Source organism: Erythrolamprus reginae, chromosome 6, assembly GCF_031021105.1.
Source record: "Erythrolamprus reginae isolate rEryReg1 chromosome 6, rEryReg1.hap1, whole genome shotgun sequence".
Classification (NCBI taxonomy): Eukaryota; Metazoa; Chordata; class Lepidosauria; order Squamata; family Dipsadidae; genus Erythrolamprus; species Erythrolamprus reginae.
In genome coordinates, this window is record NC_091955.1 from 66951031 (window position 1) to 66975207 (window position 24177).

Below are 24177 nucleotides of genomic sequence, written 5' to 3' on the forward strand. Positions count from 1 at the left end.
TACCAATAGCAACAGTGGACCAAGGCTCCGCCCATCCAGCTGGATGTCGCCATTTTGTTGTTTTTAACTGTGCATGCGCAAAGGGTTCTGCGCATACACAGAGGATAAAAAGCTTATGTGAGATAACAAAGGTGAAAAACCATAAAGTACACACTGTCAAACCAGTAGGGAAAGTAAGTAGATTTCATCCCTGAGGTAAAGTATGTCCTCTACCACTGAATGATAGTCTCTTATCCCCATTTAATGCTCAGGTACTAAGCTACTAATCTAAGAGAGAAAAACTAAACTATTGTTAAGAGGAAATATTACCATTGCAAGGCACTTTTATACCATGGAAAAATACAGCGCATATGAAAGCAATCACATAGAAATGGATACATTAATGGATAAATTAACAAAATATATGTGTAATAATAAACAAGAGGGGAAAAAAATTGTTATTGCTGCAAAAAACAATTAGTCTGCAATTTAGCAGGTGTAAATACTAAGCTCTGATACCAAAACAATCCATGTATAAAGCATAACGCTTTATTCCGTCCTGAGTGTATATATGTATGTTGTTACTCCCCTTGTCGTCTCACTCTTTTTCTCTTTCTACTTTTTTTCTATGGATTTCTATGCATAAATAATTATGTAATTTTATGCACTTTGTAAATGTTGTACTGTTGTATTGTTTATTCCCTTTTTAAATGTAAATAACTAATAAAGTATTTTTCAAAAAAAATGCTCAGGTATACCGGTAGGAAAAGCAAGTAGGGTGCTTGGCTGCATAGCTAGAGGTATAACAAGCAGGAAGAGGGAGATTGTGATCCCCTTATATAGAGCGCTGGTGAGACCACATTTGGAATACTGTGTTCAGTTCTGGAGACCTCACCTACAAAAAGATATTGACAAAATTGAAGGGGTCCAAAGACGGGCTACAAGAATGGTGGAAGGTCTTAAGCATAAAACGTATCAGGAAAGACTTAATGAACTCAATCTGTATAGTCCGGAGGACAGAAGGAAAAGGGGGGACATGATTGAAACATTTAAATATGTTAAAGGGTTAAATAAGGTTCAGGAGGGAAGTGTTTTTAATAGGAAAGTGAACACAAGAACAAGGGGACACAATCTGAAGTTAGTTGGAGGAAAGATCAAAGGCAACATGAGAAAATATTATTTTACTGAAAGAGTAGTAGATCCTTGGAACAAACTTCCAGCAGACGTGGTTGGTAAATCCACAGTAACTGAATTTAAACATGCCTGGGATAAACATATATCCATTGTAGGATAAAATACAGGAAATAGTATAAGGGCAGACTAGATGGACCATGAGGTCTTTTTCTGCCGTCAGTCTTCTATGTTTCTATGTTTCTATAAGGCGTGATTTCTGACAATGCCTTCTTTTTTGAACAGGCAGACACCTTCCGTGTAGATTTGTTGCAGCACATGGAAAAAAACACCAAGCTGGATGTACAGTTCATTAATGTAAGAGTCAGACTGATCGTTTACCGCCTTCTTCTTAGCTTTCTCTCCTTATTTTCTACTGAAACACCGTGTAGGTGCTGTGTCCCTTGAATTACTCTTGTCTTTTACAAGTTGTTATGTACAGTATACTAATGGCTGGGCTCGGCTGAGCAAACAATTTATTGTTCATGGACCAAACAGCTGTGTACATAATGGCTGGTACTTGATGTTAGATGTCCGGAAAATCTAACCAGCCACACCTATAGTCTTTGTAACTCCACCATATTTATACTAACTGGTTAATTTTCCCCCCCTGAGTTCAGAGTAAACATTTTGTTTATTTTATGCATTTCACTTGTAGGATAGTCGCCAACAATATGAGAAGGAATACCGGCATAGAGTAGCCAGTATAGATAAATCCATGATGGACCTGCGCAGAATTGAGAGTCGGCGCGATAAAAATGCCTGGGAGCTGAAGGTACGAAGCAGGCTGTCTGGATCTGGTGGGAAGTGGAAGAAGACTAGAGTTGAGGATTCAGCTATGGCAAACTAAATGCTTAAAAAACTAGTAGAGAATTCCAAAATATTGGATTATAATGGAGATACTTTGGTTAAATCCTAATATCCATATCTTTATAAGGAACTTTAGTGATTTAATGCTAAATTTGTTTCATGAGGGTTCTTCTTTTTTTCAAAATTTATTTATTCATTCATTCATTCATTCATTTATTTATTTATTTATTAGATTTGTATGCTGCCCCTCTCCGTAGACTCGGGGCGGCTCACAATACAATAAAACAGTTCATGACAAATCTAATAATTTACAATTTAAAATATTTAAAAAACCCCATGCCTGACGACAAAGGTGGGTTTTAAGAGGTTTACGAAAGGCAAGGAGGGTAGGGGCAGTTCTAATCTCTGGGGGGAGCTGGTTCCAGAGAGTCGGGGCCACCACAGAGAAGGCTCTTCCCCTGGGGCCCGCCAACCGACATTGTTTAGTTGACGGGACCCGGAGAAGGCCCACTCTGTGGGACCTAATCGGTCACTGGGATTCGTGCAACAGAAGGCGGTCTCGGAGATATTCTGGTCCGATGCCATGAAGGGCTTTATAGGTCATAACCAACACTTTGAATTGTGACCGGAAATTGATCGGCAACCAATGCAGACTGTGGAGTGTTGGTGTAACATGAGCATACCTGGGGAAGCCCATGATTGCTCTCGCAGCTGCATTCTTCACGATCTGAAGTTTCCGAACACTTTTCAAAGGTAGCCCCATGTAGAGAGCGTTACAGTAGTCGAACCTCGAGGTGATGAGGGCATGAGTGACTGTGAGCAGTGAGTTCCGGTCCAAATAGGGCCGCAACTGGTGCACCAGGCGAACCTGGGCAAATGCCCCCCTCGCCACAACTGAAAGATGGTTCTCTAATGTGAGCTGTGGATCGAGGAGGACGCCCAAGTTGCGGACCCTCTCCGAGGGGGTCAATAATTCCCCCCCAGGGTATAAAAAAATAAAAATAAAGAATCTTGTTAGTTGCCTTGAGTAGTTTTGAGAAATAGTAGGATACTAGGACATGTCTAAATCTGTCCCTAATTTCCCACAAAGATGGGTCACACATGCCATATTTTTCTGAGTATAAGATGCACCTTTTTACCCCCCGAAAAGAGGGTGAAAACCTGGATTCGTCTTATACACTGAATGTAACCCCACTCAGCCACTTCCACTCTTTGGTCTCTGCCTGCCGGCAATTTATCTCCTTGCAGCAAACAGCAGCAGAGGCTGATTAGCACAAGCCATTGATTATCTGCCTCCCGACACCCAGCTGGTTGATTGAAGTTGCCGGCAAGCTCCCTGCTAAAATGAAAGTAAAACTGAAGCTTCATGGAGGCAAATTGCTGCAGGGAGAAGCAAAGGCTGAGACTGGCTGTTTGTTTTTTTTGCTGCAAGGAAGTAAGCCAATAACTATAAATGCCTATAGAACGTTCAAATTATTAGACTTATTTTTTAAAGATTGCTTTATTATCGTTCTAGACAACTTAACAAAACGAAGACGCTTTTTAAAATAAATGCTTGATTTGAAGAAAACCAATGCTATTGTATCTTCTTTTAAAATAGCAGAGAATACTTCCAGAAAGTCACATCAATTTTAAAGATCTCTAAAAGTATAATCTGAAATGTCCTGTTTTAGTATTAAGTATTAATATTAAGTATTAGTATTAAGAAAAGGCAGCTGGGCTAAATCCTGACTTAGTCATGTTTGGAGTAGATCTATTTAAATAATTGGGAGGAGTTAGTGTGATTACATTTAAGAAAACATTCTGGGATTAATATACTGCCATAATGTACATTTCTCCAATTCTTTGCTATTTCTATGGGCCAGGCACACATGCACAGAAATACACAGGAAACAGTGTTTATCATATGTGCTATTTGCTGTTTGGCAAATTGCTGGGAGGCAGAGGCCTTTTTCCCCCTCCTCCAAAACTAAGGTACATCTTATACTCTAATGCAGGGGTCCCCAAACTTTTTACACAGGGGGCCAGTTTACTGTCCCTCAGACTGTTGGAGGGCCAGACTATAAAAAAAACCCTATGAACAAATCCCTATGCACACTGCACATATCTTATTTAAAGTAAAAAACAAAATGGGAACAAATACAATATTTAAAATAAGAAGTAATTAAGTAATAAAGTAATTTATACATTTTTATTAACAAGTAAATTTAAACTTAAATCAAGAAACTCCCTCCATTTCTCCTTCCTTCCTTCCCTCCCTCCTTCCTCTCTACTTCTCTCTTCCCTCTCTTTTCTTCCTTCTCTCTCATTTGTTTCATTTTCCTCTCCCTCGTTTTCTCATTTTTCTCTTTCTCTTTTTCTCTCTCTCTCACTCTTTCCATCTATCCCCCTTTCTGTCTTCCTCTCTATCTCTCCCTCTTTCTCTCTCTGTCCCTCTCTCTTCTCTTTCTCTTTCTTTCTCTGTCTCTTTCACTCACTCTTTCTCTCTCCCTCTTCCTTTCTCTCTCCCTCTTTTGCCCTCTTTCTCTTGCTTTCTTTCTCTCTCACTCTATTTCTATCTCTCCCTCTCTCCCTCTTTCTTTCTCTCTCACTCTATTTCTATCTCTCCCTCTTTCTCTCTCCCTCTCTATCTCTCCCTCTTTCTTTCTCACTATATTTCTATCCTTCTTTCTCTCTCACTCTCTATCTCTCCCTCTTTCTCTTGCTTTCTCTCTATCTTGCTTTCTCTCTCTCTCTCATACACCACGCTGGCAACAGAGAGAGAAAGAGAGAGCGGAGGGCAGCTTGCCAGTCCACGGCCCCCTGAATGAGCAGCTCTGCATGGCCCCAGCACTTGACTTCGCCGTCGCCTCCACCCCGTCCGGCTCTCCAGCTAACCCCCTGAATTCACCCGAACGGAGGCGGCGGTGGTTTCAAAGGACCAACATACGGTCCTTCATGGTGCTGCGTTGCTAAAGCCTCCAAACTCCGCTGCTGTCCTTGGGCATTGTTACTTCTAAGCTGCGCTGAGAGAGAGAGAGAGAGAGCGGAGAGTACCGGACTTCACCGTCGCCTCCGCCCCCGCCCGGCTCTCCAGCTAAGAGGCAGCAATCACGTCCACCCCTTCGCCCTCCACGGTGCCCAGCGCCCAGCCCCACGCCGCCTCCGCCTCCGGGTAGCGCGCCCGAGCTCTTCCTGCAGGAACGGGTGGTGGGGTGGAAGTGGTTGGACTTATCTACACGCACGCCTGCTGATTGGGAAGAGAGGGAAAAAAATCTGCGCCTCCAAAGAGGGGAGAGGGGGAAGAAAGAAAAAAAGAGTTCCAACTTGGCGGAAGGCGGAGGGGAGAACCGAGCGTGCTGCAGCAAGTTTGCTTGGCTTTCTGGGGCTTTTTTTTTCTCCCCTTCCACCACCCCTGTCTGAATGTCGTTTGCCACTTAGGAGTGACCCTCTCTCGGGCTTGTTGTGGATGTGGCGTGGATGAGGGGGAAAGCCCGACTGCCCGGAAAAGCACATTTGGAAAGTCTCTGTGGAGAGCCAAAATCCCAACGAAGCTTCTTTTTTCTTCAGTAGTCGGTAAGGAGGCGAAGAAGAGGTTGAACTGGTTTTGCTAATTCGCGCTTACGGCTTTCCCCCTCATCCGCGCCGCATCCACAACAAGCCCGAGAGAGGGTCACTCCTAAGCGGCAAACGACATTCAGACAGGGGTGGTGGAAGGGGAGGAAAAAAAGCCCCAGAAAGTCAAGCAAACTTGCTGCAGCACGCTCGGTTCTCCCCTCCGCCTTCCGCCAAGTTGAAACTCTTTTTTTCTTTCTTCCCCCCCTCCCCTCTTTGGAGGTGCAGATTTCCCCCCCCCTCTTCCCAATCAGCAGGCGCGCGTGTACATAAGTCCAATCGCTTCCACCCCACCACCCGTTCCTGCAGGAAGAGGTTAGCGTGCTACCAGGAGGAGGAGGTGGCGGTGGCCTGGGGCCGGGCGCTGGGCGCCATGGAGGGCAAAGGGGTGGACTCTTTGCTGGAGAGCCGGACCAGGGGCAGAGGCGACGGCGAAGTCCAGTGCTGGGGCCATGCGGGGCCGCTCATCCAGGAGGCCGTGGACCGGCAAGCCGCCCTCCACGCTCTCTCTCTTTCTCTCTCAGCGCAGCTGAGGTAACAGTGCCTGGGGACAACAGCGGAGCTCGGAGGCTGCAGCAACGCAGCGCCGAGAAGGACCAGGTCCCTTGAAGCCGCCGCTGCCTCCATTCGGGCAAATTCAGGGGGGTTCCTGAATCTCCCGTCCATTCACCGTGGAGGATGAGGTGAGGAGGAGATGGTGCAGAGGCAAGGGGCGGGGAGGAAAGCGGGCCTGCAAGGGGCCAATTGCAGGCCCGCTTTCCTCCCCACCCCTTGCCTCTGCACCGTCTCCTCCTCACCTCATCCTCCGCGGTGAATGGATGGGAGATTCGAGAGCTTATTATATCTATTGATAAAATCTCGTGTGCTCCCTGCGGGCCGGATAAATCGCCTCAGCGGGCCGCATCCGGCCCGCGGGCCATAGTTTGGGGACCGCTGCTCTAATGCATCTTATACACTGAAAAATACGGTAATTCCTACCAGGGGATCCAAAGGAGAGGTCCAAAAAAATCAAGATGGCAACCTGAAGCATATTATCACTTTTGTAGGTGTGTTATTCATAGTCACCTTCTTGACTTTGGACACACTCACCATGGATGTTACTATGCTGCAATCCTAAGGCTATTCTCTTTGAAGCAAACTTCAGGCAATTTATTTATTATTTATTTATTCATTCGATTTTTATGCCGCCCTTCTCCTTAGACTCCGGGTGGCTTACAACATGTTAGCAATAGCACTTTTTAAACAGAGCCAGCCTATGGCCCCCACAATCCGGGTCCTCATTTTACCCACCTTGGAAGGATGGAAGGCTGAGTCAACCTTGAGCCGGTGGTGAGATTTGAACCGCTGACCTACAGATCTACAGACAGCTTCAGTGGCCTGCAGTACAGCACTCTACCTGCTGCGCCACCCTGGCTCTATGTCAATGTAATGGACTGTGAGGATAACCTTGGAAGGCAGGAGAAAGAGCTGTGACTTAGACAGTGATCCAATAAATAAAATCTGAATCCAAAAGAGGGATGGGGGCACTGGACCAGATTATCTCCAGGACCGCCTTCTGCCACACGAATCCCAGCAACTGATTAGGTCCCACAGAGTGGGCCTTCTCTGGGTCCCGTCAACTAAACAATGTTGTTTGGTGGGACCCAGGGGAAGAGCCTTCTCTGTGGCGGCCCCGGCCCTCTGGAACCAACTCCCCGCAGAGATCATAATTTCCTCCACCCTCCTCGCCTTTCGTAAGCTCCTTAAAACCCACCTCTGCCATCAGGCATGGGGGAACTGAGATATTCTTTCCCCCTGGGCCTCTACAGTTTATGCATGGTATGTCAGTATGTATGTCTGGTTTTTATAATAAGGGTTTTTTAGCTGTTTTATTATTGGATTGCTACATATTAGCCGCCCCGAGTCCACGGAGAAGAGCGGCATACAAATCCAATAAATAAATAATAAATAAATAAAGTATCTTAGAAGGGAATGGACCTTGCACAGCAATCACTCAATAACTGCTGTATAGGCTCAGTCAACTCTAAAAACTCAACGATACCTGGGATGTTGAAATGACCTTCCCTATTGGAGACCTCGATTGACAGGGATGGGGTTTTTTCTCCCCACCCCTTTTCTCTTTCCTTAACTCCAGGAGAACATGATCCACTTGCGTAGTGAGCTGCAAGTTTTCGTCAATGAAAGCCAACAGGCTGCTGAGTTGGAGGAGAAACGCCGCTATCGCTTCCTGGCGGAGAAGCACCAGTTACTGTCCAATACTCTTCTCCAGTTCTACACCAAAGTGAGGAGCAGGGAGGCAAATGTAACAGGGGAAAGACATGGAGACAAATGTGTGCATTGGCATAACTTGGTTTTTATGTGAGATACCTTTATTTTTATTTTATAAGGTCCCGTATATCGTATTTTCTGGTGGGGAGGGAGAAGGAACAAGGATCTTAATACAGTATAAGCTGTTCGTTTCTTTTGGTCAAATTCCACAAGTTAAATACAAGCGTGGAATGTTTATACTATGAGTTAGATTAGATTAGATTTATTGGATTTATATGCCGCCCCTCTCCGCAAACTCTGGGTGGCTCACAACAAGGTAAAAACAATACATAATAACAAATCCAATACCCACCAATCCAATTACAATGTTAAGCTAAAAAATTCATAAAAAACAACCCCAGAATATTAAAAAACAAGCACACAATCAATCTAACACCAGATTGAAAATAGAATGACATCTTAACAGGACAGAATGCCAAGGCCATATATTTATTTATTTTTTAAATAATATTTTTATTGTTTTTCTTTAAACAAACAAGGCAGACAACATTTAACATTTAAAGGAGCTACCATTGCTCCACTTATCTTAGAAGTCTAACTAGTACAAAAAAACCCCCTAACTATAGTCAGATCAATACAGAAATACCTTTTTTAATATTCATATAACTCAAATAAATTATCCTGTCTATAAAATATCATTTTAATAATATAATTGCTCTAATTAAAGTCAATTAATTAAAGAAATAATAAAAAATGCATTTAAAATTTTTAATATTACAAAAATACTCTATTATTATACTATTTTTAAGGCCGTATATTTAAATGGTGCTGACCTTCTAGTCCTTTTTGAAACAGGTCAGGGAAGAGTGAAATGGCTTAAAATTTAAAAACTGAAGGAGAACCCAGTGGCCAAATAGTGCAGACTGTTTTTTAATTAAATAACAACAACAAATCCCAAACCCTATTTTTGTGGTTGCACGAGTTTGCCCCTCACCAGAATTGTTGAGTTTCAACCTGTGTAACTTCAACATTTTTGAATCCTGGTAAATGAATTGAAAGGAAAAGAAGGGAAAAATACTGATTGTGCAAAATAAATAAATAAACAAACAAACAAAAATAAGCAAGCCCAAAAATCACAAGGTTAACATTATTGATTGTCTGATATTATTCGTTTTTACATTTGAGAGCATTTATATCTTCCTGGGGTACTCAAGACTGGAGCACTTTGAAAGGGGTCTGCAGGTGGATCAAAAAAATCAAGAGGGCCATAAGCATGCGATTAACCCCAAACATTGATCTTTTAAGGTCAGATTTTCTCCTTCTTACAGAATCTCTGCACACTTTAAGGCAGTGTTTCTCAATTATTTTCTTTTAGAACAGTTTTTTCCTGAAAGCCATCACCCTACTAAACAAATAATTCCCTCAACACTGTCAGACTTTTTACTAAATCTGCACTTCTATTTCTACTAGTTTGTTCTCATCACTCCTATCATCCTTTTCCTCCCACTTAGGACTGTATGACTGTAACTTGTTGCTTGTATCCTAAGATTTTTATTAATATTGATCGTTTCTTCATTGCTTATTTGACCCCTGTGACAACCATTAAGTGTTGTACCACATGATTCTTGACAATGTATCCTTTTCTTTTATGTACGCTGAGAGCATATGCACCAAGACAAATTCCTTGTGTGTGCAATCACACTTGGCCAATAAAATTATTCTATTCTATTCTATTCCGCTTTCCCAGGAAGAAGTAAACTATTCCCACGCCCTCCCAACTCTCCCGCTGGGACGTTTGCAATATTTGGCACGTTTTCACTGAAAAAACTCACCTTTGGCTTCATTCTGCCCACTGCCAACATTTTTAGACACAGTAAACCTACCGGTCTTTCCTCGTCTCCCACTGTAGTCACCCCAGTGAAGCTAAGCACTACATACGCTTCATCATATTTCCTCGTCTTAGCTTTCGAGAGACTTACATTTGTCTCATTATCTCCGTCTCTCTCCTCCTTTCTTTTCATCCCTGTTAAATATTTTTCCATGGTGTCTCTTAAGGGTTTGTTATCTGCACTTCATACCTCCTGTCCTGTGCTGTGTGCTATTGTTTGGTGCAAAAAAACCCCTATTCCCTGCAGCAAAAAAAAAAAAAAGCATGTTCCCCCGGGGTCAGACACCTCTTGGCATTGCTACGTGCCCTCTCGGGGGGGGGGGGCAGCCCCATTATTTGAGAAGCACTGCTTTAAGGGAACAAGAGAGCATTTCAAATGTGTTCTTTTAGTAAAATATTTTGGAATATTTTACATCTTCTACAGCTTTTTACAATAATATTGAGGATGGAATCTCTTATTATTAGCCACGCTAAACCTGGGCAACTGATGGCTCCTGTCTCTTACCTTTCTTGGGATGAACTAATGTTTGAATTAACTTGTTTCTGAAGGCTCGGACCCTCATCTTGAACAAGGCACCACTCTGGAAAGAGGAATTGGAGGCCTCTCACAATCCTGTGCAGAATGTGCTTAACTCCCCAGCCAGCCAGAGACACTCCTCTGGCCGCCACACTCCTACTCACCTGGAAAATGTAAGAGAAAGTGGAGTAATACAGGTGCTCCGGGAAGGGAGGAGGCTTTTGAAAGCCTTCAAAAGTCATTTGAATGAATAATAATAATAATAATTTTTATTATTATTATTATTATTATTATTTTATTTATTTACTTACTTACTTACTTACTTACTTACTTACTTACTTACTTACTTACTTATTTATTGGATTTGTTCTGCCGGGCTCTCTGGTAGGAGCCTCCCGAAAATTCAAGGGTACAAATTTCAGACACACACACACGTTTGAAAATTCAAAACAATGTTCTTTATCCCAAAATTCAAAGTAAACTAAGCACTCTTTTTGTATTGCAAAGAAGGGCACTCATCCCAAAACAACTGGATAGTCTGTACAATTAACCTTAAGCAGTCATTAAGTACTTAGCTAGCAGCTGTGAAGAAACTTCACACCCCTTCTTCTTCCAATGAAGTGAGACACACACACACACACACACACGTTGCTCTGCTTTGTTTTCAAAGGCGTGAAAAATCAACAAACAAAGTCCAGAAAACAGCAACACACGATTCCTGACAAACTGTGATCAGATACTCTTCCACAATGGCCAAACCCACATGCTGCTATTTATCGCAACAGCCCTAATTACTGGAGCCCCACCCAACCACAGGTGGCCTCATTTTCTCCTGTAATAATCCTTTAGTTGGTGTCTCCAATGCATCACTCTACGCATGCGTGGATGTGTCATTAATTCTTGTTCAGAATCCAAACATGATACAGATGACTGATCTCCTCCTGGGCTGTCTGCCAAACTCCCCTCTTCCCTGTCACTCATGCTGCCTTGGTCAAAGGAGGCTTCATCGGCAGATTCCATTGGGAGCAAAACAGGCCTGCGGCATGTGGATGTCTCCCCCACATCCACCTGCACATTCCTTGGGGCAGTAGCTGGGCCAGAGCTAACCACAACATTTATTAGATTTGTATTTTTAGGGTAGAATTAGCAAAGAGTGGAGACGAGTCTCCACCACCACATCAATATGGAGTCCCAAAATGTCATATCTCAACTTTTTGTGCATCAACTTTCACTCCAATTCTCTTCCCCTTCTGCAGTTCAGGGTCACCTGGGCCTTTTTAAAATCCATGTGCCAGCATGACCACAGTTCATAGACAGCACCTTCATCCAACTCATGCTCAATTTGATTTGGTACTAGAAGACAGAGCAACTGGGAGAATCAGCCAACCAGTCCCCATTCTTTCTCTTTCAAATATGATGCTTGTCACTCTTCTCCTCCACTTTGTGAAATGATAAATAACAAAATTTTGGGTGTAAGAATATCTCAATCACTGCAGTGGAACTTGCCTTCTTGAAGGATTCACTCTTGCTATCCTTTTTTTGATATAGCCCCCTAGGCTTCCAAGTGATTTTGGTCCAATTACAGCAGGACAGAACTTCTCCCAAGAACCTCTACAGATGGTGACCCCCTCTCAGCCAGAAACACAAAGGAAAAAACCACGAACTCCTTCACTTGGTAAGATTGTACAGGGATAATGTAGGGATTACCAGACTGCTACATCTGGTAGAGATGTGCCTGTTGAGAGTGAACTACGGACATTTGTGTTTATTTCAACCAGTCTGTTGGGATTTAAATTATCTTAAAGCATTTTTGTGAGGGTCAAAGAAAGCAATTTGGTATTACATAAAAATGAATATAATGAAAGCAATTATGACAAATGAAAGATATTGACAAAATTGAACGGGTCCAAAGACGGGCTACAAGAATGGTGGAAGGTCTTAAGCATAAAACGTATCAGGAAAGACTTAATAAACTCAATCTGTATAGTCTGGAGGACAGAAGGAAAAGGGGGGACATGATCAAAACATTTAAATATGTTAAAGGGTTAAATAAGGTTCAGGAGGGAAGTGTTTTTAATAGGAAAGTGAACACAAGAACAAGGGGACACAATCTGAAGTTAATTAGGGGAAAGATCAAAAGCAACATGAGAAAATATTATTTTACTGAAAGAGTAGTAGATCCTTGGAACAAACTTCCAGCAGACGTGGTAGATAAATCCACAGTAACTGAATTTAAACATGCCTGAGATAAACATATATCCATCCTAAGATAAAATACAGAAAATAGTATAAGAGCAGACTAGATGGACCATGAGGTCTTTTTCTGCTGTCAGTCTTCTATGTTCCTATGTTTCTATGAATTGTACTTATTAATGAAATTTATATACAGTAGAGTGCCAATCTTGCCAGATGACTCTGGGCAGCACACAAGAACCCAATGAAGCAATTATTTATTTCTTTATTTATTAGATTTGTATGCCGCCCCTCTCCGAAGACTCGGGCAGCTCACAGGATACAATATAAAACAGTGCATACAAAACAACTCTAATTAATTAAAAACTACATAAGATAAAAACCCAAATATTAAAATCAATAAAACAATTCTATCATAACCATACATCATATTTATTGGCCAGGGGGGTCTAGATCTAATTGCCCCAAGCCTGGCGACATAAGTAAGTCTTGAGACTCTTGTGGAAGGCGAGGAGGGTGGGAGCAGTGCGAATCTCAGTGATTTTTTTTGCTTCCATGCATGCGCAGAAGCAAAACCCCACCAAAAATTGGCAAAATCTTCGCTTGCGTGCACACATCAGGGGCGTGGAGATGCGTGCACATCTCAATTTCCGCTACCGGAGCCCCATCCCAGCCGTACCAGCTGCAACCCACTACTGCTCAGGTGGCACATCTTATGAAGTTTTATGGAGTTTGAGTCTCCTTTGGAATAGCAGTGTAAGTGGCAGCGCCCCAAATAGCATCTGGGAAATAAATCAGATTCCAGTCCAATTCTCTCACCCAAGGTTTGATTTATTATCAGAGCCATGTTGGTCACGCCGTTGCCATCCTGATACTCACTTCCTTCTAGTTTCCCACCCAGGTTAAGGTTCATCCCCCATCCCCACACCCACAAGTTCCATCACAAGGACCAGTCCGAGTGCAGGGATTCCACTGACCTCCTCCTTACATCTGTTGATGCAGAACAAAAGATGACCTTGGACTCTAAGAAAGGAATTTGTTGTGGCTAGTAACTTTCTCTCTCATGCAACTACCCCTCCCAGTTCCCATAATAGAATAGTATTATAGTATTATTTTACTGTGGCAGGCTGAAGTTTCTAACTCCACTTGATGGCTTAGACCTGACAATAAGTTTATTTTGTTTGTTTGTTCGTTCATTCATTTATTTATTTATTTTGTCCAATACAAATGGAAAGTTAAAGAGAGTAAAAACATGTAGTAGTAAATATCAGGGAAAGGATGGAAGAAAAGATATGAGAATAGAATACTTCAATGAAGAATAGAGGAAAAGATATATGAATGGAAGAAAAGATATATAGATTTAGGAGGGGCAATTGGACAAGGGACGGAAGGCACACTAGTATACTGATGCCCGCCTCTTACTGACCTCTTAGGAACCTGGTGAGGTCAATCATGGATAGTCTAAGGGGAAAATGTTGGGGGTTGGGGGTTGACACCACAGAGTCCGGTAATGAGTTCCACGCTTCGACAACTTGATTGCTAAAGTCATATTTTTTACAGTCAAGTTTGGAGCAGTTAATATTAAGTTTGAACCTGCTGCGTATTCTTGTGTTATTGCGGTTGAAGCTGAAGTAGTCGTTGACAGGTAGGATATTGCAGCATATGATCTTGTGGGCAATACTTAGATCATGTTTAAGGCGTCGTAGTGCTAGGCTTTCTAGACCCAGGATTGTAGGTCTAGTTTCGTTGGGTATTCTGTTTCGAGTGGTGGAGTGAAGGGCTCTTCTGACGAATCGTTGGACATGAAGAGTTTTGGTCTCTCATATGTTACAGGTTCTGCTTCTTCTGGTCTTTCTCGCTCCAACTCCTTTGGAGAACAAGCAGCAAGGAGGGCAGAGGCTGGCAGTAAAGAGGACAATGGCAGCCATCTGCTCAAAGTGCAAGCAATCGTGCCTCACATCACGGGTTTAAACCAAACTCTTTTGCCATTCGCCGTTGGAGATGTGGTTACCATCCTCCTACCAGAAGCACAGAATGGCTGGCTGTATGGCAAATTGCAAGGCACATCAATGTAAGTCTGATCGGATTTATTTCTGTCAAATGGGGTTGAATGACAAATGGTAAACTTTGATGCAGCTCCCAGATCTTCTCATAATGCAATAATTGTTAATGGGACAGAAGGCTGAGATTATGAAATATTATAATATTATATGTTCTGTCGGGCCCTCTGATAGGAGCCTCCCGAAAATTCAAGGATACAAATTTCAGACACACACACGTTTGAAAATTCAAAACAATGTTCTTTATCACAAAAGTCAAAATAAACTAAGCACTTTTTTTGGATTGCAAAGAGCACTCTTCCCAAAACAACCCGGTAGTCTGTACAATGTCCCTTAAGCAGTCATTAAGTACTTAGCTAGCAGCTGTGAAGACACTTTACATCCCTTCTTCTTCCAACGAAGAGAGATACACACACATGCTGCTCTGCTTTGGTTTCAAAGGCGTGAAAAAGCAACAAAGTCCAGCACACAAGATTCCTGATGAAACTGCAACAGATATTCTTCCACAATGGCCAAACCCACATGCTGCTATTTATAGCAGCAGCCCTAATTACTGGAACCCCACCCAAACACAGGTGGCCTCCCTTATTTCCTGTAATATGTTCTTACTTGGTCTCTTCTACGCATAATTCTGCGCTTGCGTGGGTCCAAAATGTCATTATCTGAAGCTATAGAAGATAAGGTAGATTGACTGCCTTGGCTGTGTGCCAAACCCTCCTCTGCTGAGTCACTCCCACCTTCTTCTTCGTCTGAGGAAACTAAACTCTGGTCTGATTCTGTCGGCAATAACACAGGACTGTGACATATTGAATTTTTCCCTGCATCCACCTCCCCATTCCCTTTATATTTATTATTATTATATTATATTATATTATTATATTAAATATATTATTATATTTAATTTTATTTGTTCCTTAATGTATAGAAGGATCAAAGGTGATATGATAGCAGTGTCCCAATATCTAAGGGGCTGCCACAAAGAAGAGGGGTTCAACCAGTGGTGAAATCCATTTTTTTTTTACTACTGGTTTTGTGGACATGGCTTGGAGGGCATGGTGTGGCTTGGTGAGTGTGGCTTGGTGGGCATGGTAGGGGAAGGAAACTGCAAAATCTAGTTCCACCCTGCTCCAGGGGAAGGGTACTGCAAAATCCCCATTCCTTTCCCACTCTGAGGTCAGCCAGAGGTGGTATTTGTCAATTCTCTGAACCATTAAAAATTTCCATTACTGGTTCTTCAGGACCTGCTGGATTTCACCCCTGGGTTTAACCATTCAATCTAGTCTCCAAGGCACCTTTAGACAGGTCAAAAAGCAATGGATGGAAACTGTCCTGGTTTCTGGTAGAAATTTAGCAATTACAAATAACTCTTATTAAATGCATTATATCATGAATAAAGAAACTCCATTTATTTCTCTGCTCTTCTGGAATTCAAACACATTTCATATAGGTGCTTGGTCCGTTATGTCCCTTAACTACATTTCTCACATTCCGTCTCCTTCTCCACTTAACAAGATTTATTTTCCTAACAGCATGATTTCTAAAACAGCAGCCCCGACTGTTAATCAACACAGAATACTTTTGCTTACTTGAGAGCGGCAAGAAAAACATCCATTTTTCTCTTTGGCAAGGTTGAAACTCCACCCTTCTTCCCACTGACCCCCTGACGTGCCAAATACATCACTACAGTATTTAACCCATTCCTCTCCTTAATATCTTCTTCCAGACACCTGTTCTCTATGTTTTTGGGCCCTTCTGAATTTAGGGTTAACCCAGCGAACGTCTGATTCTCCCTCACTAGATCCTGAACTCATAGCCCCATCCTGTGGCTGGCCTCCCACCTGTTCTACCACCTGTAACCCCGGGCCCCCCACTAATTCATAAACACTATCTGAATCCGAGTCCTCAATATCTTCATCATCCTCCAACTGATCAGGAGTATGTACAACAGAAACTAATCAAGGAGAGAACTAACCTAGAACTAAGGAGACATTTCCTAATATTTAGAACAATTAATCCGTGGAACAACTTGCCTCCAGAAGTTAGGAATGCTCCAACACTGCAGATTTTTAAGAAGAGATTGGACAACCGTTTGTCTGAAATGGTATAGGATTTCCTGCTTCAGATCTCAAAGGTCCCTTCCAACTCTGTTATTCGGTTATTCTGCTTTAGTAAAACAATTAATGACTCAAATTATATTTTCAGCAATTCTGGAACTTTATTTCATTAAAACATTTCAAAAACTTTGCTCATAGGTTGTCCCTCTTTCCCTCTGTCAAAAAAAGCTTAAATCAAAATTTTGCTTTAAAAACCATACAGGTAACAGAGGTATAGATTTGATTTTTCAGCATTATATAAGGCATAAAAAAGAATAAGTATTTTATTTTTGTAATTCAACTTTAATTAAATGTATCTTTATGTCCAAATGTTTTCCTGGTTCCACATAAAAGGTGACTCCTGCCTTGTGCCTTTTGATTTCAGGAGTGGCTGGTTTCCTGAAGCTTTTGTAAAGTCTTTGGAGGAGTCAACCCCCAGGTACAGTACTCCAAACCTGAATTGTGTATGTGATGCAGTTTAGGAGACACACTAGATTAAGAAAACCTGGCTAGAGAGCTTGGATGTGTGTAGCCGTCTTATCTTATGTTGTGTTTTGCTGTGCCACTTCAGTCTGAAGTTTCCACTGTGTTGAGTTGACACAAAATAGAATTTGTAACCAAGCCTAATTCAGGATGCCAGCCTGTGCAAATTTAAACTGACTTTCACTGAAGAATGAGACGAGACAGTAAGCTTCAAATCTTTGCTAAAGTGTAGTGTGAGAAATAGGATAAACTGGGAAGGGCATAGAGCAGTGATGGCGAACCATTTTTTCCTTGAGTGCCGAAAGAGTGTGGGTGGGTGCTATCGCGCATGTGTGAGTGCCCACACCCATAATTCAATGCTTGGGTAGGGCAAAAACAGCTTTCCACACCCCCAGAGGCCTTCTAAAGGCTGGAAACAGCCCCTTTCCCAACTTCTGACGGGTCCAATAGGCTCATGTTTCGCGCTCCCCAGGCTCCAATGGCTTCCCCTACCATTAGGGGGCCTAACCCATCCCTCTGGAGGCTCTCTGGAAGCCAAAAACACCCTCCCACAACCTTTGTGTAAGCCAAAAATCAGCTGGCCGGCACACACATGCACATTGGAGCTGAGCTAGGGCAATGGCTTGCATGCCAGCAGATATGGCTCCGCGTGCCACCTGTGGCACCCATGCCATAGGTTCGCCATCACTGGCATAGAGTATTATGGAACCGTAGCCTAATACTATACTGGGAGTATTCAGGTTCAAATCTCCCCTCGATCCTAAAACTATTTCCAATTGCAAATTACTGCATACAGTGATCTCTCGGTTAGCGCGGGGGTTACGTTCCAAGACCTCCCGCGCTAACCGATTTCCGCGTTATATTGGATGCGGAAGTAAAACTACCATCTGCGCATGTGCGCCATTTTTTTCATGGCCGCACATGCGCAGATGGTGGAGTTTGCGTGTGGGCGGCGGGGAAGACCAAGGGAAGATTCCTTCAGCCGCCCAACAGCTGATCTGCTCCGCAGCGCGGAAGCAGCGAGGAGCCGAAGATGGGGTAAAGGCAAAGGGGAAACCCCATCTTCGGCTCCTCGCTGCTGCCGCGCTGCGGAGCGGATCAGGTGTTGGGCGGCTGAAGGAACCTTCCCTTGGTCTTCCCACTTGCCGCTTGCCAGTCCACACACGCCCCCCTGGATGAGCCGGCCACAGGGGCGAGGGGTGGGGATGAAGGGGCAGGACTTCCCGGGCGGAAGGCATGCTCGGCTCTGCCGCTCCAGCCGCTTTCGGCCGAGCCTCCCCGGCCAAGCAGCCAGGGAAGTCGAGCCAGGCGTGGCGGCGGCAGCGCTGCTTCTCCGGTCGCCCGGTCCTCTCTTGCCTCCTGCGCCGATGTTCCCCGCTGCGACGGAAGGCAGTCGCTTGGCTGGGGAGGCTCGGCCGAAAGCGGCTGGAGCGGCAGAGCCGAGCACGCCTTCCGCCCGGGAAGTCCTGCCCCTTCACCCCCACCCCTCGCCCCTGTGGTCGGCGGGGATGAAAGGGCAGGACTCCCTGGGTGGAAGGCGTGCTCGGCTCTGCCGCTCCAGCCGCTTTCGGCCGAGCCTCCCTAGCCAAGCGACTGCCTTCCGTCGCAGCGGGGAACATCGGCGCAGGAGGCAGGAGAGGACCGGGCGACCGGAGAAGCAGCGCTGCCGCCGCCACGCCTGGCTCGACTTCCCTGGCTGCTTGGCCGGGGAGGCTCGGCCGAAAGCGGCTGGAGCGGCAGAGCCGAGCACGCCTTCCACCCAGGGAGTCCTGCCCTTTCATCCCCGCCGACCACAGGGGCGAGGGGTGGGGATGAAGGGGCAGGACTTCCCGGGCGGAAGGCGTGCTCGGCTCTGCCGCTCCAGCCGCTTTCGGCCGAGCCTCCCCGGCCAAGCAGCCAGGGAAGTCGAGCCAGGCGTGGCGCTGGCTGTCAACTTTTCTTTTTAGCACTGGGGAGGCAAGTCAGCTCCTGCCCAGTTTTAAAAAGAAAAGTTGACAGCCAGCGATTGTTCCGCTGCTGCCAGCATGGCCTGGCTGGCAGCGGAAGATGTAACGGAGCCCACGGGGGATTCGCCTTCCTCCCACCCGCAGCCGAGACTGATTGTGGGCTCCTTCGCAACCTCGGAGAGCTTCTGGGGCATGAAAGCTCACGAAAACCAGGAAGCTCTCCGAGGTTGCGAAGGAGCCCACGATCAGTCGGCTGCCGGCGGGAGGAAAGCGAATGCCACGGGGCTGGGCTCGGCTCCCCCCTCGGCTCCCCCCCTTACCAGCCCCGCCGCGGAAGGCTCCATTCTGTTCCCTGCCGGCCCGATTGAGCGGCCGGCGGTCTCCATTCAGGGAACAGAATAAAAAAAAATTTATTTTTTAATATTTTATAAAAAAAAATTTATTTTTTAATATTTTATTTTTTTAAATAATATTTTTTGAAAAACCGCGTTGCAGCGTTTCGCGCTAATCGAGAACGCGCAAGTCGAGGGACCACTGTATTACCTTGTACAGATTTTTTGTGATGATACAGCAAGGGAATGGGAAAAGAGAAATAGCTACGGTACAGTTAAATGGCAGGACGTTTGTGTTGTGATTCAGCCTGAGGCTGCTCAGGGACCAGCTGTGTCTCTGCTGGCTCCATGCCCGGAGGAGGATGACAGCGCAGAGGAGGGGGCTGAACAGTCGGACGGGGGAGAGGAAAATCAGGAATGGGATGAAGGAGAACAGCATGAGAGCCCCGGGGGGGGGGGGGGCTCTCCCCAGCCAGTAGCTTGGAGTCATTAGGTGATGATGCACAAGCTGTCATTGACATGAGACAGCGACGTTCAGAGCAACGAAAGGAGCAGTTAAAGAGATATTATCACCATTGAAGTAGAAACAGCTGGGTTTGGGTGTGGTCCTCATCAGCAGGGTTTAAAAGGCAGGCAGGCCCTTGAAGCCATGTGGCGTGTTATCAGCTTGGCGTGGCGTTATCCTGTCTTGTTTCTCGGCATCTCTGTTCCTGGCTTGTGGCCCAGCAGCTTTGGAATATCCGTGGGAGGTGTAGGTCTGCTATCTACAGCCTTGGCTTGGCAGCAAGAATTCTCTATTGCTGCATGGACTTTTGGCCTTCGTGAATATATCTGAAGGTACAGCATTTTCCTGTTTGTAAGGACATTTTCTGTTACCTGTGTTTTTCTTGAATTTTATAAAACTGCCTTGGCCTTTTACCAGTGTGTCTGGCTTCTCTTTTTGGGTTGGTATTGGCTTCTGGAGTGACCCAGACAGAACAGTTTGGAGATTAAGACCATATAAAATGGTATATTTACTCATTTCATTGTTAACTTTTCCCCCCCTTTCTTACTTAGAGTTTTCCCCCTGAAGAGCAGCCGTAGTGTGGACAATCTTCTAGGTCAGTCTACTGCTTCAGCGCCAGATAATTATTGGCAGAAATCCAGTAGGCCTCAGACTCCACTTCGTTCTCCATCTTCGGTGTCAGCAGGCAGTCTTTCAAATAGCATATCTAACCCTGCAACGCCCAGCATGGGCTCCAAGGTAAAGTTCTATATTAATGAGTAATATTTGAGTATCTTTTCAGATTTATTCACAGATCAATACATTTGAATGGATGACGGTTTGCACAAGAGATCCTCAACGCGGCCTTCCAAAGGGGTTAGGAATAGGGGCGGGTTCCTCTTATTTTTCCTACTGGTGCGTCTCGCACGCATGTGTTCACTATTCTCACACGTGCGTGCACGTCCCCTTGCCCGATTGTACTTCCGTGCATGCTCAGAGGAACAATTTTACTTCTCCGCATGCTCAGAAAGCCAAAAAAATAGTAAAAAAAATATTTTTAAAAGATGGCGGTACAGACTGGCAAAGACAGCATCAGAACCATGGTGCCAAAATTGAGTCATTGGTGTGCCAGCGCCAGGCCACACCAGTATAAACCCATCTCTGGTGAGGAATGCATCCTAGTTGGAAACTCTGGTAGTTTCAGCCCCAACACCAGGTTGGAGAAACTTATTCTAAGACGCCTTAAACAATATCTAAGTATTGCCCACAAGATCATATGCTGCAATGTCTTGCCTGTCAGCGACTACTTCAGCTTCAACCACAACAACACAAGAGCACACAACAGATTTGAACTTAATATTAACCGCTCCAAACTTGACTGTAAAAAATATGACTTCAGTAACCGAGTTGTTGAAGCGTGGAACTCATTACCGGACTCCATAGTGTCATCCCCAAACCCCCAACACTTTACGCTTAGATTATCTACGGTTGACCTATCCAGATTCCTAAGAGGTCAGTAAGGGGCGAGTACAAGTGCACTAGAGTGCCTTCCGTCCCCTGTCCTATTGCTCTCCTATATCTCCTATACCTTTCTTCTATTCCTATATCTCTTCTTCTATTCTTTCATTGATATGTTCTATTACTATATCTTCTTTTCTATTATTTCTTAGATATATTTTACTATGAGTATCTCCTCTATAACCTTCATCCTGTATTTTATTATGTGTATATAGATATATACCCACTAAAACCCTCATTGTGTATTGGAATAAATAAATAAATAAATAAATAAATAAATAAATAAATAAATAAACAAATAAATAAATAAATAAATAAATAACATTGTTTAGTACAGTAGAAGAGTACACTAGAAGAGTTGACTTGTGTTCAGATTAGGGGTGGGTTCTACTTACCTTCCCCAAAGGTTCACATTGTGATGGAAGTGCACGTTTTGTGTGTGTGTCTCACTTCCTGTAAATGACCGTCTGTGCCTGTGTAGTAAAGAAGCAAAAACCAAGATGGCGGTGCCTATGATGCCACTGAGAGAGCCAAGGGTGTGGCAGGCCTGGTTCACTGCCATTTCCAGCAACCCAGGTTACTACCGGTTCTAAAGAACTGGTCCGAACCAGGGGGAAACCACTTCTGGTTCAGATCATACAATTTCCTATGTTTACTGAAAATGTGCTAGAACCAATCTAGCCGCAGCTGCATGTAAATAAGAACAACCATATGGCTACCCACATTAATTGGATTGAGTAATTAATTAGAGCACAAAAGTGTGGAAAGCAAACACAATCTGGGCAACATTTTTGAATTGATAACCATTACATGGGTGGAAACTAAACAAGGAGAGAAGTAACTTAAAACTAAGGAGAAATTTCCTGACAGAACCATCAATCAGTGGAACAACCTGCCTCCAGAAGTTGCTCCAACAAGTTTTTAAGAAGATGTTGGATAACCATCTGTCTGAAGTAGTTTAGGGTTCCCTGCCTAAGCAGGGGCTTGGACTAGAAGACTTCTAAGGTCCCTTCCAACTCTGTTGTTGTTGTTGTTGTTGTTAGTATTAGTATTATTAGTATTAAATACATTGTAAAAAATGGCCTCCTATTATTTACTTCTCCCTTCAGCAGCAAACAGCTCTGCAAGTAGCTTGATGTTGATTATGAGGCTGAGTAGGGCAGACTTTGTTACCATGAATATTCTCCCCCACTTGGGACAAACAGCTTATGATGGGAAATGTTTTTACTGGCCCTTCCTTGTACGCTCCTATAGGAAGAAACTGGTGGTTAAGGTAGACCTAACATCTCCTGATCATCCCATATTAATTTTATCATTAGAGACGTTAGATGTTTCTTATTAGAGGTTAGAGATGCACAAGTAGAAATCAGGCCATGTACCAAAGGATGGAGTTGTGCATTTAGTAGATGGTGTACAAAAATAGTTATTCATCTACTGCATGTAGCTGCCAGGCTGCCCTGGAGTGAAAGTGGGGCAGTAATGTAAGCACCCAGTCCAGGATAAGGTACTTCCAGAGTTTGAGGGCACAGCAAGTTATGCTTGATTATATCCCAAAGGTTGCAAAGCAGCGTTACATCATATCCTCAGATGCATACCTGCAATTAAACGGAATATGAAGCTTGGGAGGGATACTGCTATGGGATGTATGATAGCCAATTAGATTGTGAACCCCACCAATTGAAGTGAGGAGTAGTGATGGGCGAACCCAACGGTGTTCGGGTTTGGCAAGTTCGGACGAACTTTACGCAAAATTCGGCCGAAACCGAACTGAACCCGAACCCGAACGGGGAATCCCACCAGGAGATTCCAGGGGTGGAGCTTTGATGTCACGTATATCGGCAGGTTGCTAAGGACGCCAAGGTGATCACTTCCTGGATTCCATGGAACCTGCCGGTGACGTCAAAGCTCCGCCCCCCGGAATCTCTTCGTGGGAGGGATTCCCCAGCTCTTTCAAAGGGAGGTCTTCACATAAAAATAAACATTGTTATTTTTATGTGAAAGGACCACCCTTTGCTTGCAGCGCTGCTGCGGCATCCTTTTTTGTAAAAATAACAATGTTTATTTTTACGTGAAGACCTCCCTTTGAAGGAGCTGGGGAATCCCTCCCACGAAGAGATTCCGGGGGCAGAGGCTTGACGTCACCGGCAGGTTGCTAAGGATGCCAAGGTGATCACTTCCTGGATTCCATGGAATCCAGGAAGTGATCACCTTGGCATCCTTAGCAACCTGCCAGTGACGTCAAAGCTCCGAATGCCGAACGCAACCCCGAACTTTGCCCGAACTCCTTATTGGACCCATTGCACGAAATGCCCATTGCGCTATAGACAATAAACATGAGCATTTATTGAAAACACAATTAGTACTTGCAGGGAGAAGACCCCGCCAAATACTCTTCCCACTAGATGTAGCAGGACTGCGTGAGATAGGCAGAGTTCCTTAGTTACACCTTGCTGTGGCCCAAAGTAAAAATTGCTCCTAGTTGCTGTTAGTTGTGTTCCCAAAATCACACCTAGTTTGACCCCAAATGGTTAAGGAACTTCCCTTTTCATACCCAGTGATTTCTGTCTGTCATAGTCTCACCACAACCTCCCACAACTTCTCCAATTCCTCTTGATATATTAATTTACAGTCCCTACTATGAGGAAGTTTTCGATCTTTTGGGGAGCTGTCATTCTCCTTCCTTTTTTGTGTAGAAGCATAACAACCCATCCTCCTTTGCTTCTCTCCAGTTCCCTTCCCCTTCCATCCATATCAATTTTGGTCCTCTTATCTTCTGCCCCATCAGGAGAGTCTCAGTCACTTCTCTTTCCCTTCCTAGGGTCCCTTCAGTTCTCTCCTCTTC

At 44.2% G+C, this 24177-nt stretch overlaps 1 protein-coding gene across 1 annotated transcript in view; it reads left to right on the forward strand.

Moving 5' to 3' along the window:
- The window catches only part of BAIAP2L2 (BAR/IMD domain containing adaptor protein 2 like 2), a 46429-nt gene that overhangs the window by 13039 nt on the left and 9213 nt on the right, over positions 1-24177 (forward strand). The window contains exons 5-12 of the mRNA XM_070754810.1: positions 1396-1467; positions 1808-1924; positions 7688-7834; positions 10259-10399; positions 11775-11901; positions 14253-14490; positions 16958-17011; positions 20390-20576. Of these exons, the coding sequence (XP_070610911.1) occupies positions 1396-1467; positions 1808-1924; positions 7688-7834; positions 10259-10399; positions 11775-11901; positions 14253-14490; positions 16958-17011; positions 20390-20576 (1083 nt within the window). The remainder of the gene's footprint in view (positions 1-1395; positions 1468-1807; positions 1925-7687; positions 7835-10258; positions 10400-11774; positions 11902-14252; positions 14491-16957; positions 17012-20389; positions 20577-24177) is intronic.